This window comes from Manacus vitellinus, unplaced genomic scaffold, assembly GCF_001715985.3.
Source record: "Manacus vitellinus isolate BGI_N305 unplaced genomic scaffold, ASM171598v3 scaffold_13_pilon, whole genome shotgun sequence".
Taxonomy (NCBI): Eukaryota; Metazoa; Chordata; class Aves; order Passeriformes; family Pipridae; genus Manacus; species Manacus vitellinus.
In genome coordinates this window covers 10,322,723-10,340,514 of record NW_021938999.1, presented here as the reverse complement: position 1 = coordinate 10,340,514, position 17,792 = coordinate 10,322,723, and the positions used below count along the sequence as shown (strand labels likewise).

At 37.7% G+C, this 17,792-nt stretch overlaps 1 protein-coding gene across 2 annotated transcripts in view; it reads right to left on the bottom strand.

The window, feature by feature from the left end:
- The window catches only part of NAMPT (nicotinamide phosphoribosyltransferase), a 31,857-nt gene that overhangs the window by 11,333 nt on the left and 2,732 nt on the right, over positions 1–17,792 (bottom strand). For both annotated transcript variants that reach the window (XM_018068046.1, XM_018068044.2), the window contains exons 2-7: positions 7,586–7,742; positions 6,255–6,358; positions 3,673–3,801; positions 3,047–3,205; positions 2,570–2,706; positions 350–575 (exon numbers count right to left, since the gene is read on the bottom strand). In XM_018068046.1, coding sequence (XP_017923535.1) covers positions 350–575; positions 2,570–2,706; positions 3,047–3,205; positions 3,673–3,801; positions 6,255–6,358; positions 7,586–7,742 — 912 coding nt within the window. The remainder of the gene's footprint in view (positions 1–349; positions 576–2,569; positions 2,707–3,046; positions 3,206–3,672; positions 3,802–6,254; positions 6,359–7,585; positions 7,743–17,792) is intronic.

The following is a 17,792-nucleotide window of genomic DNA, read 5'->3' as shown; positions in this document are numbered from 1 at the left end:
AATATTCAGATGTTCCCAATCGTATTTATTATCAAGTGATGAAAATTTCTCTTTATAGAAGCATTCTAGCATCATTACCTCAGCAAAACTGGTAACAATGCACAAATGTATTATGCAAGAATAGGTTTGATGAAAAACACTAAACTATTTAGACTGTAGAAGAGTTTCTATATCTACTCGGAGGTGAACTAAACATTTACATTTTTCATAAGTCCAAATTAGCCAGTATCAAATATATACAATGCATATCAAGTTGCAGCATTATGTTTCTATGTTTGCTAGCCAGTCATTACAAAACAAATAACTGCCCTCCCAATCTTGTATACAAATGACTTCAAGAAAGGATTACCTTTAAAACAGTGTCAAGGGGATTCCCAGAATCTGGTCTAATAATAAGTGGTGCCTCTGGACTTCGGGCTTCAATTATATGCCTTAGGTCATCACCCCATATTTTTTCACAAGCGTTGTAAATGTCGTAGCTGTCACTAACCACAGATACAGGCACTGAAGAAAACTGTGTTACTATGTGTTCAAAAGCATCTTTTTCATGATCTTTCCCCCAGGCTGTTATGGTACTGCAAAGGCAATTGAAAAATTCATATTAGAGTGGCACTTGTACATAAAATCATATATTCTGTATTTCCTACCACCAACAGTTCAAGATAATGATAAGCAATGTGATTACAAGACAGCATAAACTATGTGCTTATCAGCTCTGTTGAATGGATAATAAGCCTATATACTAAATAAACAGCACCTTGAATTTATCTTTGGCACTTCAGACAAACACTTCGCACATGAAATTCTTTCACATGTAAATGTGATTTTTTTATTTTATGAACATTTGTGAGAGAGTTTCTCTTTTAAGTCTGAAATTCAGACAGTTAGGGAACTACAGATGCAAGAACAGAACATCTGCTCTGGCAACTTCACACTACAAAATGGGAAGTTGAGAACGAAGCACCATATGTTAGAAAAATCCTAAGAAGAAAACAGAATTTATTTTCTTTTTTAATAGTGATATAAAACCATTATTCTCACTCGTATAAACATTCTTCCAAAGGAACCTCAGGCCATTACCCTTGGTACAAGGGTACAGGCAAGCACATAAACCAGAGTTGCTGAGAGCAGTAATAAGTCACTGAATGCCAGTTGATCTGCAGTAGCTGTTCTGCACGTGGCTGTCTCAGACCAGCTGACATAACTGACTTTAGTAACCTGCACACAAAGACCCAAAAACGCTCTCAAGGACAGCATAAGAGTCAGTGGCATTGAACTTTTACTTTAAAATTCCATCATTAACTACTGTGTGGACAAGCCTCAGATCACGGTAGTGAGGAGACAAAACAAACTTGGCTTTGCAGAGGTTGAGGCAGTTCCAGGAACAGCCCTGTTGCCATGCCAGAGGAAAGCACCACACTCACACCACCACCTCACATTGGAGATTGTGGAATAGTATAACAATTCTGAAAAAATTTAGGTCTCTTGTATGAGACCCTTTTTGTGTATTAACTTGGAAAGGGCGGCTGCAGTCTGCATGTGGCAATGCAAACTTTATGCAGGGCAGTTTAAGCTGTCTGCTCTAATGTCACCACTTCAATATGCTGTAAAAAAGACATTTGATCTCTTGACTCCATGTGTTTGCTTTCATTACAAAAAATTTTATAACTGCTTGGGTCATCATTTTTTGAATTTATCTGTAGTACTAAGCTAAGCTAAGAGAAGAAATTTCAGACAAAATTTGTCACTTCTACTGATCAAGCAGGAGTTCTAGAACAGCACTACAGCAATGGTACAGAAAGTTCTGTGAAGCAGTGCTCCTTTAAAGGTGATCACTACCTACAGGGACTATTCATGTAAGCCTTTCTATTATCTGTCCTGCAATCCTAAGTGAATGCTATTAAACTGGTTTTTGTGCTCAATATGAAAAACACAACCTTCTTTCATATTCTGCTCATTTCAGTGTGTAGATTTGCAACTGAAAACCAAGGATTTGCATTCAATCCTAACCTTGTACAGCATTTGGATACAAAAAAAATAAGAGCTGTCCATCTCAAACATCTGAGATCAGTTCCTTACTCTTAAAAACTCATTCACAATTCTTAGTGAAAGATCAAGGATTTACCATTGGCTGAACTGGTTATGCTGATGGGGAGCTTAAGAGTAACTGCTTCTTCTGGAGGGAGACCATGATCTGTGAGAGTTCAGAATTGCAACTTACATGATTTTTCAATTTATGATTTTATGTTTAAAACCAAACTTGAAGTTCGTAATGTGAATCCTCAATATCTACAACATATAAGCCTTCAAGTCTATTCTAAAAAGAATAATCCAAATTAGACCTGATAAGACCTGATAAGAAGGTTATGGTTAAAAACATTTCAAACACATTTCTAGTTAAGACCAATCATGCCTGGAACATACAGAGGCATCAGTACTCAACTGCAGCCTCTACAGCTGGATCAAGCATGGCTAATACTGTATGGTATATTTCTGGATACAAAGATGGATAAGAAAAAAATTACATTCTGTTAAGCTGTTTTTAGAAAGGCTTAGCCTAGTATCTTACCTGTGTTCAGCAGCTGGAACAGAATATCCTGGAACTGGATCTTTTGTACCATAGTACTTTTTAATTAATGCAATTCCTGCTACAGTGTCTGTTCCTTTGAAGTTCACCAAATGAGCTGAAGCTCCTATGCCTGCAGTCTGAAAAAGATGCAACTTTCAGTTTCCATGTCAAATACAGGAGCCTAAATCCAGTCACCATCTAGCACTAGTTTGCAGTTAGCAAAACTCTGACTTAGTTCTTGTTTCACCAATACTCTCTTCCTGCATTTACACAGGGAAGACACAGGCAAAAGCTCTCCCAGTCTAGTGCTCAGTCCAGACACATACCTACCCACCCCAGATCTCCCCCCTCCACAACTAGTCCACAGTGCTCTGTGCATTCATAACTTCAGTGCAGAACAGGGACACAGATATCTGCTACAATCCTTCATAGTTAAGAACAATTAGATTTTTCAAATTATTAGACAAGTAGTATTACCTCTTGTGAAGAAACTCCTCTGTAGCCGAAGTCATGCAGTTTATACTCCAGTCCTTCTAAGCTGCCAGAAGTCTCTAGCAAATATTTGGCCAAAATCTTTTTCTGCTCTCTAGAATTTGTAGCCACTGTGATTGGATACCATGACTGCACAAGAATAGTCTAAAACAAAACCCATCACAATATTAGGTGTGTGTTTGCTTAGAACTTAACAATGCCCACTTGGCATTTTAGCAGGCACAAAAAGGTCTATTTATTTTCATTCCCTGTACAGAAAGTACTGATTCCTCCAACAGTTTGCTTTGGGGCTTAAGCAATTAGCCTTTATAAGCTAGCTGAGGTATTGACCTTCTCAGGAATTATCACTCCCAAACTACTGACACACAGTTCCCCCATCCTCCTTTTTTGTGGATAAAAGTAATGGTGAATTTCCTCTAAAATTATTACAATCTCCTGCCAGGTGGCAAAAAAAAGTCTGTGTAAGAGGACTACAAAAAAGAATCCAGGCTTACTAAAAGCAGAAAATGAAAGTTGCCAGAGATTTCCCTTAAATCAATAAGGGATTCAGCCTTGAATTTAAGTGCACTAATATTTACTTAGAAAAAATATATTAAATTTCCAAAACTGACCTCAATCCAATTTGTAAGCCAGTAGCACTCTGGATCTGTATTTTCTACTGTGAAAAGAACATTTCCTCTGGGAATTACAGAGCCCTCAGGAACAGCCTTTATTTCTATAGGAAGATGGCCATCATATTTCTGTGTAAGAAACAATAATATTGTTAGACAATGGGAAAGATTACCTCTCTTTTTAATTTGACTGCAATGAATAAAAGTCAGTTCTAAGTTTACTGATAAAGTTTTCTTCTTCTTCATTTCTTTCAACCCTAAAAATAATAAACCTACTGGTCCAAATAAATGAGAAAATCCACTTTTATGAAAAAAGGAGGAAAATTCTGTAATCTAAAAACCAGTCTCTTTATCAAACAAGTGATGGTTATCAGTTGTATTCCTTGTGCAAACTGAGCCAGGAAGGCTTAAGCGTTCTATAAAAATAAAATAGTTCTACCCACAGAACAAGATATATTTGCCACTCAGTTTTCTTCAGTGCTTTTACAAGAAGTAAGTTTAAAAAAGTGTAGTTATTATCTAAACCTTCAAAAAGTCTCTAGTTTTGCTTAGTATAGATGTGTGCTTTGTTAATTTATTACAGCAGGATCCATTTAATAACTATTTTAAAGACTTTTTCATCTCAATTATTCACTAAACATGGAATCTCATATTGAAGTGTCATTCTTTTGTCAGTCTGTCATCCCCAAAGGACTAAACATTGTATGAAATATGCCTTTGGAAAAAGAGTAACTTGCAAACAGCAACTCTATTAGAGTAATTATAACTTTCTGAAAGAGCTCTGTGAGCTAAACTGGCAATATTGATAATGTTTTGGATGGCAATATTTTTTGACAGAAAGCTTCTCATGAGATATTCTTTAAAGGTGATAAAAATTGCACTAATTCAAAGAAATTACAGATTCATAAGTAGCACCAAAACGTATTCTCCAGTGCCCAAAACACATCAGAAATCTCTTCTACACTAGAGTTTAAAAGTCTATTCAAACATGTAATAACCTAAAGCATATTGTGTTTATACCACACAGGTTTAGCTGTCAGACTTGGAGATACCTGGATTAACATTTACCCATTCATCTCCTCTCGGTACAAACTGATACATGCACATTTCAGATTCATTTTGGCACTTCACTCACACAGCCACTGCACCCTCCACTTTACCCAACACATCTGAGGCAACTCAGCTAGAGAGCAAACAGTGGCAGGTATATGAACACACACTGGAGTTCAGTGAGCAGAAGCAGGGTCTCTGTGTGCATTTAAGGGCATACAAAGACCCAAAGGGTACATACACTTCCAGTTTGAGAGCCACTGGCATCTGAGATCAAGATGTGACAATCATATTTGGGTTTTATATTAACACATACATACGATTTTAATAACAAAATCTGACAAAGGAATAAACAATGTATACAAGAGGTATGCAGGAAGGCTTATTTTGACTAAATCAAAAGCTGAGTGGACTTAGTTAAATCATGTTAAAACTCAGCGAGGACAGACATGCAGCATTAAAAGTGTATTAATTCAGTTTTTCCAAGGAGGGATCAAGCTTACTTCAAATACAGATGAGAACAGTTCACAATGCATAATGTAGCTTAAACACAAATATGAATTGAATTCACATTTGTAGTTATTTGAAAGGGATGCAAGTCCTCTACAAACCTCTCCATAAGTCCCTCTTACAAAAGTGGGGGCTTATTTACCTTGTTGCCATTTGAAACATTTAGTTGAAATTCACCCTTCTTTTGCACAGCTATGGTCCACCCCAGTGGCAAGATGACATCCAGATATAATCATAGACAGATGCCATCATAAAAATACATACAGGACTCAAACTTTTTATCCAGGAAAAAATAAATGCAAAGGACTAAAAAACGTACTTTCAAAAGCTAAAAATAACCATTCACCAGAACCCACAATGAAACTTAGCATTTAATTAATCTGCAGAGATTAGAGCAGCTCTGATGAATGCTATTAGTCTGAATCTGCTGCTTTTAGAGAGAAGAGATGTTTGCAATTAGTTGAAGTCTGACACCTTTTTAAACTAAAAGGAAAAAGGATAATTGTGGAAAGACTTAATCTGGAAGGTTTTGTGTGTGAGAAGCCTTGTACTTCATAATAAAGCTCGACTTTCATATTTCTGAAAAATTTAGGAAACAATTGAACAACACATGTATTTACTGGAACTATTTATACACCCAAGAAGTTGTAATGCTTTCTGCATTAGAATAAAAATTGTTACGATTAGTTAGAGAAAGCAATATAAATGATGCAAGCAACCACTAAGTGCTATATTACACATGGAGACTTGCCAACAAGCCCCCACTTACATGAGCTGGCTGATGGCAGCCATAAATCCTTATTACCTGCAAAGCCGTATTTGGCATCTGAAAGGATGAAAATTACTTTTCTCTAAGGAATTACAATTATATGATTATTCTTTGACAGCTGCTACTCCCCGTACACAAAACATGAGAAGCTAAATTTATCCAGTCTTTACAATCAAGATTAAAAGTATTTATCCTACAGTTCATTCAGAAATCCTTCATGATGATCTCAAACTATTTCATGATTTTTTTTTACCTCCAGAATATAGTTCCATCCCTTTTCATTGAAGACATCATCTTGAAAATGCTCCCTATATACTTCTTTGGCTTCCTTGATTTTCTCTTTGGTCACCACTTTACCTGTAGTTTCAGAAACAGATGAAAGCTTAGAAACTTATAATGTTCATCAATTGATAAACTAAATACAAAAAGGTTCAGGCACAGCAAAGTCACTTTGCCTTCAACAAAGACATGAAGAATGTGTCAAATGCAGTATGTTTAAACAAAATTTTAGTTTAATTTATTATATGGATTAGGATGCTCAAGAAAGCAACAGGATAAAATACACTTGGAGTTTGCAGGTGACTCAGAACAATTTGAGACTACTATTTTTTTATGACGGTCAAAGCACTGTCAAGAGGTTTGGTCATAGTGCTTTTCCCAGAGGAATGTTTTGATAGTGCAAGTTGACACAAGGGTTAAGCTACACTGCTCCAGGGAGAATCACCATGGAGAGGTGTTACAACCAACCTTTGACTGACCACTTTGTGATAAGAGCCAACAGACAAAGCACATGATTTGAATAAGCATTGCTACTGCTCTAGGGCCAATCATCTACCTTAGAGAACAATCCTCAGATTGCTAAAGACAAAAGAAATAAAATTATCAAGTGTTTTGATCATAATGGAATTTCAATCTTTGGCAGGATTGGCAGAGATATTCATTAGCTCAAGATAAAGATAAGTAAGTCATATGACTAAAGTTTTCCTTCTAAAGCTTGGCAGAAGGAAACCTGCATTCAGGTCAGAACAGGTGATATTTGTACATAATGCAAAAAAGCAAACAGCGCCAAGGAATTTTCTTGAATTCTTAAAACTAGCACTGTTAAAACCATTTTCACATGTAGCTGACATATACCATGATCTAAGCTGAGGGGCATCCAAAATATAAGGAAAATTAAAACCATTATTGGTTTACACAGTAAACAAACCAGCAAATACAGACTGAAGTTTATGTTCAAAATGCAAAACGTGCTTTCCATTAAGTCTTCTATCTGCTTGTGAACCCATGCATAGTCTTGCTTTATTTCCATTTATTTTAATTTAGCCCTCTGAAGTTTGGACATGCACACCTCTTCATTTTTAATAAACCACTGGCATAAATAAAGATAGTAGAGAGGTGTCTGAATTACAGTTTTATGAGAGTGGACAACTTATTTGCAGAATCGTATAAATAAGATCTTATGCATGTCACTACTTATGGTATACCAAGATAACCTGGAATTGTTTTAAATATAAGACTACAGGTTTGAGAAAAAATAAGATATTTATTTACAGGAAAAGTTTTACTGGAATTTGAAACAGTTACCTTTTAAATATTTATTCAGAATGTACTGTAAACCATAAAAAACAGTTTCTTCATATTTCACTTTCCTTAGTTTGGAATTTTCAGTCTTCTTTTCACGACATTCAAAGTAGGAATATACTTTGCTTGTGTTAGGTGGATATTGCTTGTAGTGTGTAACCTACATTAAGAAAAACTTCCGTAAGACCTCAAAGCATCACTATAAAGCACAATAGAAATCATATTTGGACATTAAAGCTTAAGAGTAACTCCCAGCTCTTCTGGACTGTTATTATTTATCCTTTCACATTCTACACCAAAGTATTTAGGAAATTTCCACAGTTTTAGCCTCCTTCAATTTTCAGTTCAAAAGACTGTCTTCCATATGGTATTCTTTACTTCTTCATCAAGTCTTTTCCCCCTAGAGTAATCTTCATGGTTAGCTCTTCCCCTCCCCTGATAACTTTGCTTTGATTAACTGGGAAAGACACAGGCTAGGATTTTAGAAGCAGCACTGAACACCAATGTGCCAGGTCAGTTTTTGCTCTCCCACACTTTGGCCAAGCCTAATAGTTACAGGAAGCACAAAATTCCATGACCCTACCAAATATATCCTTGTATTTGATTGAAGTTTTGAAGGCTACAGTCCCATAGTTCAAATAAAACCTAGACTGGAGAGGGCATTGATAACAGCCTTTACCCAAGCATCTCATTCAACATGAGCAGAGTGGGTCTCTCAAACCCTGGTTACAAACTGTTGCTGTCAGTAGTGCTGCTAAAAATCTACCCAAGGTTTGTACCTCCCCACAATGTTTGCTAGATGGATTTCTTTTCCAAATTTGAAACACTTCACATTCAACATAAAGGAAGCATGAAAAGTTGCTGCCTGTGTGTATTACATGGAAACTGGACATACAAACACACAATGCTATTCTGGATTCAACTATGACAGCTTTTCTTAGCTCCTGATTTTAAATCTAGCCAGAAATTTACTTTGAGTAATAGCAGCATTTGAAACAAGTACACTTTAAACATTTAAAAACTTAAATCCACAAAATTTTATCTCCTCATGTGTAAAAAGCAAGCTCCACGCAAAAATCCATAACTCCATATTAAACAAAAGGAATACACAATGACAATCAGTGTTTAAACTACAGAATATATAAATCAGTGTAAGGCATCCCCAGAGTTGAAGCTATCGAGAGTTTTCCTAAATTATGATGAAAAGTCTGTGAACAAGTCTATACATTACAGAAGGAAAAGCTGCTCCTTTGGCTCAGTACAGCACAGTCATACATCAGAACAAAACCCAAAATGCTGTGAGAAAGTTATGTCTGAATTTTTTCAAAACCCTACATTTACAGGTTAGAATATGAGTTCCTTATATGTTTCTTACTTTATTTACTCCAAATAACCTTAAAAATTTCTGTTTCTAACATCACAAGGAACTGGAAAAGGGATAGTTTTACCACTTCTCCCTTCTTGTCTTGATCTTTTAAATGTACCTCTGACATTCTCAAAATAAAATATTTGAAAGTTTCCCATACCTGTATTACTAAAACTGTATGTTAAAGGATTTTAAAACTTCAGTTTTCCTTTTCCTCTCAAATGTCATATAAATTTAGTATTTCACTCAGTTTAGACAATGAACCAGACAACTCAACTGAATTTTTTGGTTCTCCTACACCAACAGAAGGCTGTTATGGTTATATTTCCCATGCTGCAAGGAAATATTCGAAAAATGACAAGGTCAATTTTCAGATCATTCTATTGTCTTTACTTGTATGAGGTTTTCAAGGCCAATCAAATAAAACTCAAGTTTGTCATTGCAAGTTTTCTGCCTTCACTTCAAACAAAGCATTGCACCACAGGCATTTATTGGAGCACAAACCTATTCTGTTACAATTCCACAGCCACTCAAAAGCAGAATGCTTAGGAGTAGTAATGTTAGTCTCGAAGACAAAACCTGGCTTTTAGATTTCGTTCTAGCTATTAACAAATGTCTCGCTTCACAAATTATAACATGTCCTTTCCTAGTTCTGTGCAGAACTTCCAAGAAAGTACATCAAACTGCCAGCTCACAGAAAACTCTCTGCATAATACCATCACATTTAAAGGAAAATAAAAAACCCCATACAAAAGAAAACACACACACATCCCCATCCCCCTTTCTTTACTATGCAGCAGACACAAATATGCTCCGTTTGACACGTCTTTCTAACTAATGGGTATATGAACACACACACACATACACTGGCTGCAAAACAGAACTTGAGAGCTGAAATCAGGCTGAAATGCAAACAGATTTATCCTTTATGTAGCATACCTGGGGACACAGATCCTCCTGACTACCTTGACAACAGTTTCAACCCAAAAAAACCCGCTCAAGTTCCTCAAACATTAAATCACAGGTTTAGCTAATTTTTCTGACATGAAACTAAATCTGAACTTAAAATTCATACTAGCTAGTGTCCAGAAAATAGTTATTTCTAGACATTTAAACCTACATGAAAATTTTGTGTACGACAGAAATGTCATTTTATTGATTTAGTTGCTTTAAGTACTTGAAGGAGATAATGAACTAATTTTACAAGTCACATGTGTAGTATTCAATTGTAATCCTCATACATTGGAATCTATTTAAACAGTGAAAAATACACATCCCTGGCAATTACACTATTTACACCTGAGCAAACTTTACACCTGTAATTTTAAATGTGCTTCTTTTGACATTCCACAGAGCTGCTAGTTTTACCTATAAAGGTCTTTTAAATACTGCTTAGTATTTCAAGGCACAACCACAGTCTTAAAAGTACCACACAACGTCACAGCAGCAGATTGTGTTAGCTGTCATTTCTGGACTACTAGGACATGGGGAAATAATACCCATCCACCCAGTGGCGGTCAGGAGGTTTGGCATGTACTGAAATGCCTCATGTAAAAAACAGCCTGAAAAAGGATCAAGCTCTGGGAGTGGGAACAGTTCACAGGAAACGAAGAGAACGCCACTGAAAACAAAACAAACCAACCACCACCACTAAAAAAAAAACCCAACACAACACTGTGAGGCACTTGGACAATGAAAACTATGCTTCAAAAAATGCCTGATCTTTCCTTGTTGTCAGATGAAGCTTTCCATCTTTCTATATCCTAAAGAAGAGTGGAAAGGACAACAGCGACAATGTACAATATTTGAAATTAAATTTATGTGACTTACAGATTGAGACAGTATTGATAAATCTATGCTTTCAGTTAGGGGATGACAGAAGCAGGACTTGTACAGACGGGCTCTTGATAAGCAGGAGTGACCATAAAGTCAATAGGAAATCCCTTCTCTTCAGGAAATAAAAAAAGAATTAAAAAAAAAATCAAACAGAAAACCAAACAAAAGCCTCTTACTGGGATTAAGAGACCCTTATAAGAAAACAACCCTCCCAAATATCTTCAAAGGCCTTTTGATGTTTAGTTCAAAGGCTATGGTTTAGGTTTTGTCTACAAAACATATGACAAACAGCCTTGGAACAACTACCTACAAAATTATGTACTATGACTGAAATAGAGCACTTTTATTCCAGTTGTGATAGCTCCTTATTAAATTTAATTCCAAAAAAGATATACTCTGAACAAAGAATACCTCCACAAGCACTACATCTGTTTAACTAAATCAAGTAGCCATTCAAGAAAAAGCATGAAGCACAAATTGCATTTAGATGAGCCATCCAAAAAACCACCTCAAACATTAAGAGTTAATTTTTAAGAAAAAGGAATTAATGGGTATTCATCACAAAACAGGGATGACTGAGGTAAATGTTGCATTTTTATAAGCTGATAAGAAAACTTCAGGCATAAAAAAATACATATTCTTATAATCAACAAGCTTTGTTGGACAAGATATTGCAATGAAATGGCTTTAAAAGGTTATTTAAGTCTATACAACTCAACCATTTAAAACCATGATAAAAACAGATGTGACGTGTAGAGAAATCAGGCATGGCCAAAAATCTCCATCGGTGGTTAATTCCTGGTGCTCCCCTGGGTCAGATGCTAACATGAACCACCAGAAAGATGTGTCTAAGCCTTTTCTACAGTGAAGAAAACAAATCCCCAAACATCTACCCAGTAGGATCTCGCCTGTACTGTAACTCACACGTGATAAGACAATACCAGTTCAAGTAAGACAGTCTTTGAATTTGCTGGAGCTATTTTGAAAAAACTTTAGTGCAAAAATGGGTACAGAACAACCCAGTTAACAAACCTGGGGCACCACACAGCCACAACCATGAAGAGTCAGAGGGACAGGTGGAAGCTAAGCCAGAGGCAGCATGACCTGGAAGTAGCTGGGCCACTTGGCTAGAACACTGCAGGTCTGCAGCATGTAATTAGGGCCTGAGGCACAGGGTTGGTCACTGTACTGCAAGCCTTGATTCTGGAAGAGGTACCTGGGGGATCCTCACTCCCCTATACAACTTACTGAGTTAGATGATTTTAGTGCAGTGGTACTGCTGGTATTAACACTGAGGAGACTTCTGCAAAGCACTTCCAAGAATCCCATGAATTGTCTTATTACGTAATATTTGCAAACATTGTGGAAAGAGGCCATGGTTTGAAAGACTGTTTTACCTAAACCTTTATGAGATTTAGCCAATGGAGCAGTTAAAAGCAAAGTTTGCTAATAACTTGTATGGAAAACAATGAGATGAACCAGTATTTAAGAGCAAAGGGAATGCTCTATCAGATATGCCTCACTGGGATGAGACATAACAAACAGCAGTTGTAAGGCAGTGCTGACCCCCTTCAGGAAAAAAAACCCAACACACCTGTGACTAGCAGTTATATTCAACAGGGATGCTTTTGTAGCTTTCAAGAGGGAATACACACCACAACAGTGGAAATGAAAACCAAACCAAGAGCCAGTACGGTTAAATGATAAGCTTATTTGAACTAAAGAGGAAATGTCAGAAGAATCAATCTTTAATTAAACTCCAGAGAAAGGGTATCCAACAATAGCAGGTAAAGTGCAAGACACTCGTGAGTTTAAAAAAAAAAAATTAAAGAGTCAAGTACAATCTTACTATTTTGATTATAGGAGCTTCAAATTACCGTAGAGAAAAAAGCCACAGAGAGACTCCAGGCCCCTTATTAGAATTCATAAGATTAAGATAATGTTTAAGAACCAAAGTGAGGATATTGGGAGATATCTGCTCTTATGAGATGAGACAGATAAGGTAATGGAGGTTATGACTGAAGGATGACCTTGTATGATTTCTAATGTCTCTGTATTTGAGTTCATCCACCATCTCTTATATGTGTGTTGCAAAATAAGAGGACCAGCAGTGAGAAAAAAAAATAAAGAGATCAGTCAAAACTAAGAAAACTAAAGAAAGCGAGCAACTGAATTCCTATGGAAGCTGCACACTATCAGCAGAGAGGCTGTAAATGATGAGGTCCACATTCATATAAAAAACAAGGTCAAGTGTAAGCACTAGAACTGAATGTATTCTAAATTTCTCAGAGAAAATACAGTGAGTAAAAACAGTGACACTTTGCAGTAGATTCCTTTATCACTAAAGATTTTCATGTGTTTTTGTTGTGGTTTAACCACAACTGGCAACCAAGCTCCATACAGCCACTCACTCACTCTCCTGGTGGGATGAGGGAGAGAATCGGAAGGGTAAAAGTGAAAGCAAAAGTCCTGTGCACATAAGCAAAGCAAAACAAGGAATTCATTCACCACTTCCCATGGGCAGGCAGGTGTTCAGCCATTCCCAGGAAAGCAGGGCTCCAGCTGGTGAAACAGTTACCGAAGAAGACATGCTGTCACTTCAAACACTCCCTGCTTCTTCACCCAGCTTGATATGCTAAGCATGATGTCATGTGGTATGGAATATCCCTTGGGTCACTTGGGGTCAGCTGTCCCCATGTCCCCTCCCAACTCCTTGTGCACCCCCAGCTTCCTTGCCAGTGGGATGGTGCGTGAGGCAGAAAAGGCCTTGACTCTGTGCAAGCACTGCTCAGCAAAATCAAAAATATCCCTGAACTATCAGCATTGTTTTCAGCATAGATCCAAAAACACAGCCCCATACCAGCTACTAGGAAGAAAATTAACTCTACCTCAGTCAAAACCAGCACAGTTTTGCATCCAAGATTATCAGAAAAAAGATTACAAAATGCCTTATGTTTACTGTTTACACATTTGTGACTCCTCAGCTGTACTACTGCACATGCTGCTACATGTTTTCTATTCCTTAATGAAAAAAGAAAAACAGTTACCCTTTCAACACGAAAATTGCAATGATTCTAGAAGGGGTTACTTTTCCATTAATTTAAAAATTGTCTGAGTACCATACAGTTGCAGTGTTCCTTTAGAGTAATGATGTCTTGGGGTTTGTAACAGCACCACGTGACTGCAAATCAAAACTTGGAAGATAATGAACCTAGATAGAGTGAAGATTGTATCTTACGAGGAGCGCCGAGCCAGAAGTTTCCAATGATTTTCCACTGACAGAATTACAGGAGGTAAAAGAACACATTCACACTCCCATCACAAGATTTTAATTCAAAAAATAAGTATATATAGGCTGCTGTAACGAATACTTTGCAGTCGTTAAGTACTAGTCAAAATCAGTAGGCTAAAAAGTACTCATGTCTCTTCCTGGCATACCTCTAGCCTTCTAAATAAAGAATATACAGGCTGTCAAAACCTAGAATAAACACACACTCACGTGAAGTGTTTCAGAAGTCGGTGCTCTCCTACATCCACGCAGAGTAAAAGAAGTAATTTGAAGTGACAAATACTTAAAATTCAACATGTAAGGCATAAAGAGTTAAAACATATCTTTTAGGTTTCCTTGAAGCATCCAGAAAGAAATTAATTCTGAAACAGATCTCATTTACAGTCTAGATAGCAAGTCAGCTCCTCCTAAGGGTAATTGCATGGCAGCTTATTATAGCTATCAGCTTAATTACGAAACATGCCAAGCAACAGTAATAAATCTCATTGGCAAAGGCAAAATAAGCTATTATTACTTAAGTGAACAAAGTTCAGTCAATGGCCTTTCCCCACTTGCAGCTCATGGTCCATCCAACCCAGGCCCCGTACGTGCCAGTCACAGGTATCTTCCCACTGAACAAAACAGCTCTGCCAAGCTGATCTTCTCAATACAGTTTCAGACCACATATACCCTGGAAGGTTTCTTGCCTTTGCAGAAATAAACAAATATGGGATAAACAGAGCATTGGGAATCAAAAAGAAAGAAAATGGAGTGGTGCTGTGTCAGGGATATCAGACGAATGAGGAACTGAAGGGCTTTGACCCTTTGGCTTGGGAAGGGCAGTGAGTGAACAGAACCCTCACTGTCACAGAAGGGCAAGGTTCCAGGGACTTCTTGCTAGAGACATAAGAATAAGATACCACACAGCACAAACAATGCTTCAAGGAGCCTGCTGATATCCCCTCACTTGCAGTTTTCCAGCAACAAGGACTTTGACTTCAAATACTTCCCTTTTTCAGTAATACCAAGTCACTAGCAGAAAACTTTACTATGAACAAATGCCACTGCTATAACTGGACATTCAGACAAAGAGGTTCCCCAGCTAACATTGATGAATCTGTTGAGAGTCTCATAATCTGAACACTTAAAAAGACTGCTGTTATTTATCAGCAAGTTGCACACGCACCATACCATATGCCCATGCCCAGATTCTGAGGAGATGGCATATAATTCCCAGCACACAGGAGGAATTATACTGTTGGGGGATTTGTAGAAGCTTAAGAACATGTAACAAAGTACACAGGAAGAAAAATCTAACTGATGTAAAAACATTTATCTTGTTATCTGGTTTAGAGATAAACTGCACATTTTGAAGCCCAGTCTGAAAAATTCTGGAGCACTTGTACAGTTGAGTAAGGTCCAGTCTATAATGGAAGCTCAGTACTGGATCCAGGGCACAGTTCACCTACTGGGAACTATTCCCATCTAGAAATATTCACTAAACTAGAAATCAGCATGATTCTCAGCAGTTTTTCAAAAACACTTAAGATTTTGAAACCAAGTATTTGATAATCTCTGTGATTTAAGAGGAAATGTCCTATGATGCACACAGAGACAGGAAAAGACACTGTAGAGGGAGGAGATGCTGGATTAACTGTCAAAAGACAGATCCTTGCCCACCAAATTACTTTGTTTCCGAAACTGTATAGGCACTAAACCAGTAACGAACTGTCTTTTCATCCCAAATTTTCAACTGCAGCAACAGAGAACTGGGACACTGAAGCTAACACTCAGACTAATGAGTTGTGACAGATATGACGCTGAGATACCACAACTTTTTTCTCATGGACAGCTGCCTAAGCTAGGGTTGTACTGTTCAGTGTGGTCTGCATGTATTTTTTCTTTCTGAGTTGTTTACTTCCAAGGGATTTTCGTCACCAACATTAGCTTGTACGGATCGGCAGCTACTGCAACAGGATAAGTACGTAACCTTCTGATCAGATCCATGTTTTTTCTCAGAGTCTGAATGTTACATACATACAGTACTCCACACAGATGTTACAGTTGTGGATACAGCAAAACTATCTTTAAAAAAAAAAAAAGAAAGAAAAACCCAAGATCAATTCTCACTTTTGTTTTAATTGCTAGTAAGAGTGTTTGGTAACTCTGTAAAAAGCTTGATGTTGCAAACTACCTGATATTTTAGTGCAATTTTACTGAAAGTATTCTCACTAAGTGTGTTTCATTGATTAAGAAATGACAGTATCATCCAGGGAGAAGATAAGTGATGTTTGCTCATATTACCTAACAAGATAAGAGCAGCTACTTGTTTAAGCATTGTTCAGAGACGCTGGAGTTCCTAAGATTTGGAAAAAAGCATATAGAAAGACATAATTTCAAAAGCCCTAACAAAGCAGACAATTCCAACTGTTCTAAATATAATACAAAATGCTCCTAGCTGCCACAGAAAACCTCATCCAAATTCAGTTTTAAACTGGAAAAAAAAAACTACCTCAGGCCTTTATTTGACCTCTTTAAAATTTCTACCACTCCTGGAATGTTACCAAGTCATATTTCCTATGAAACAGCAAACAAAACAGAAGCAAACTGTTTTTCTGTCACTCTAGTGACAGAATACTCCAGTCCTCAAGTACATCCAGAGAATTTAGAAAAAGTAGTGTGCAAATTAGATTTGAGGTACCGCTTAAGCCCAGGCCTGCAGTATTTAATGTGATTAGCCTCAGACATGGAAGAAAACTGTATCTTCCATATTTGAATAAGTCAGATAACAAACACTTAAACATAGTTCATAAAGAGCCCTGTATCTAGATTAAGCCCTAAATGGAAGTGGTTTTGTGAGCCCTCAGTGGCAGCGTTAGGATGCTCTGAGCTGCTCCAAGGTTTATCAGTATCTCCTGTCTTCCAACACACCTTCCCACAAACAGCAAAAATAACTGTTAAGACTTTCTTTACAAAAAGAGCATCTTTATGTAATGTATCGTAGTAATAATGATGAAGATAATGATAACAATTATAATAATACAGTAGAAATAATAATAATAATAATATCACCCCCAGAGGGGGGTGAAGCTGGAAAAGGCGCGACAGAGGAGCTGGAAAAGGCACAACCGCAAAAGTCAGCAATCGGAGCACATACTGAGGGGCTTGAACTTTGGTAGTTACTCAGTAACAAGAGCTGGTCACAACATAGCTTTAGCTTTTTCGATTCCTCTATCTACAAGTACCCTCCTCCCTGAAACTCATCCAAGCGGCAAAATATTCACAAAGCTAGAACATACTAAATGCTCGACAATGACAATCAGAACTGCTGTTGTTGTTTTGTTTAGGCGCTTTGACACGGCTCAAGGAAATAAGTGAGTTTTTCAGCCTAGGAGACGCGGGGCACATCTGTCCAGCCGGGCTAGGGAGTCGCACGCTGGCTCTGCCCACTATCTGGAAGCTGTACATACATGAAGGCTGCGCAGAGGCAGGACTTCGGCCCGGGCACATTCCTGGGAGGCACACCAGGAGCTCCCGGGTCAGGAATCACCGGGTCGGAGTGCGGACAGGGCGCCTGCACTTTGCCACCGCTTTCAGGGACACGATTCCCAAATAATGAAGGCAGGGCTGTAGAGCGCGATTCCCCCGCTCTGAGCGAACACCTCGCCGAGCGAGTGTGACACCGCAGCAACGGAGCAGAGGGCTGGAAAACACGTATTTTGGGCCAGCCGGCTCCCGGG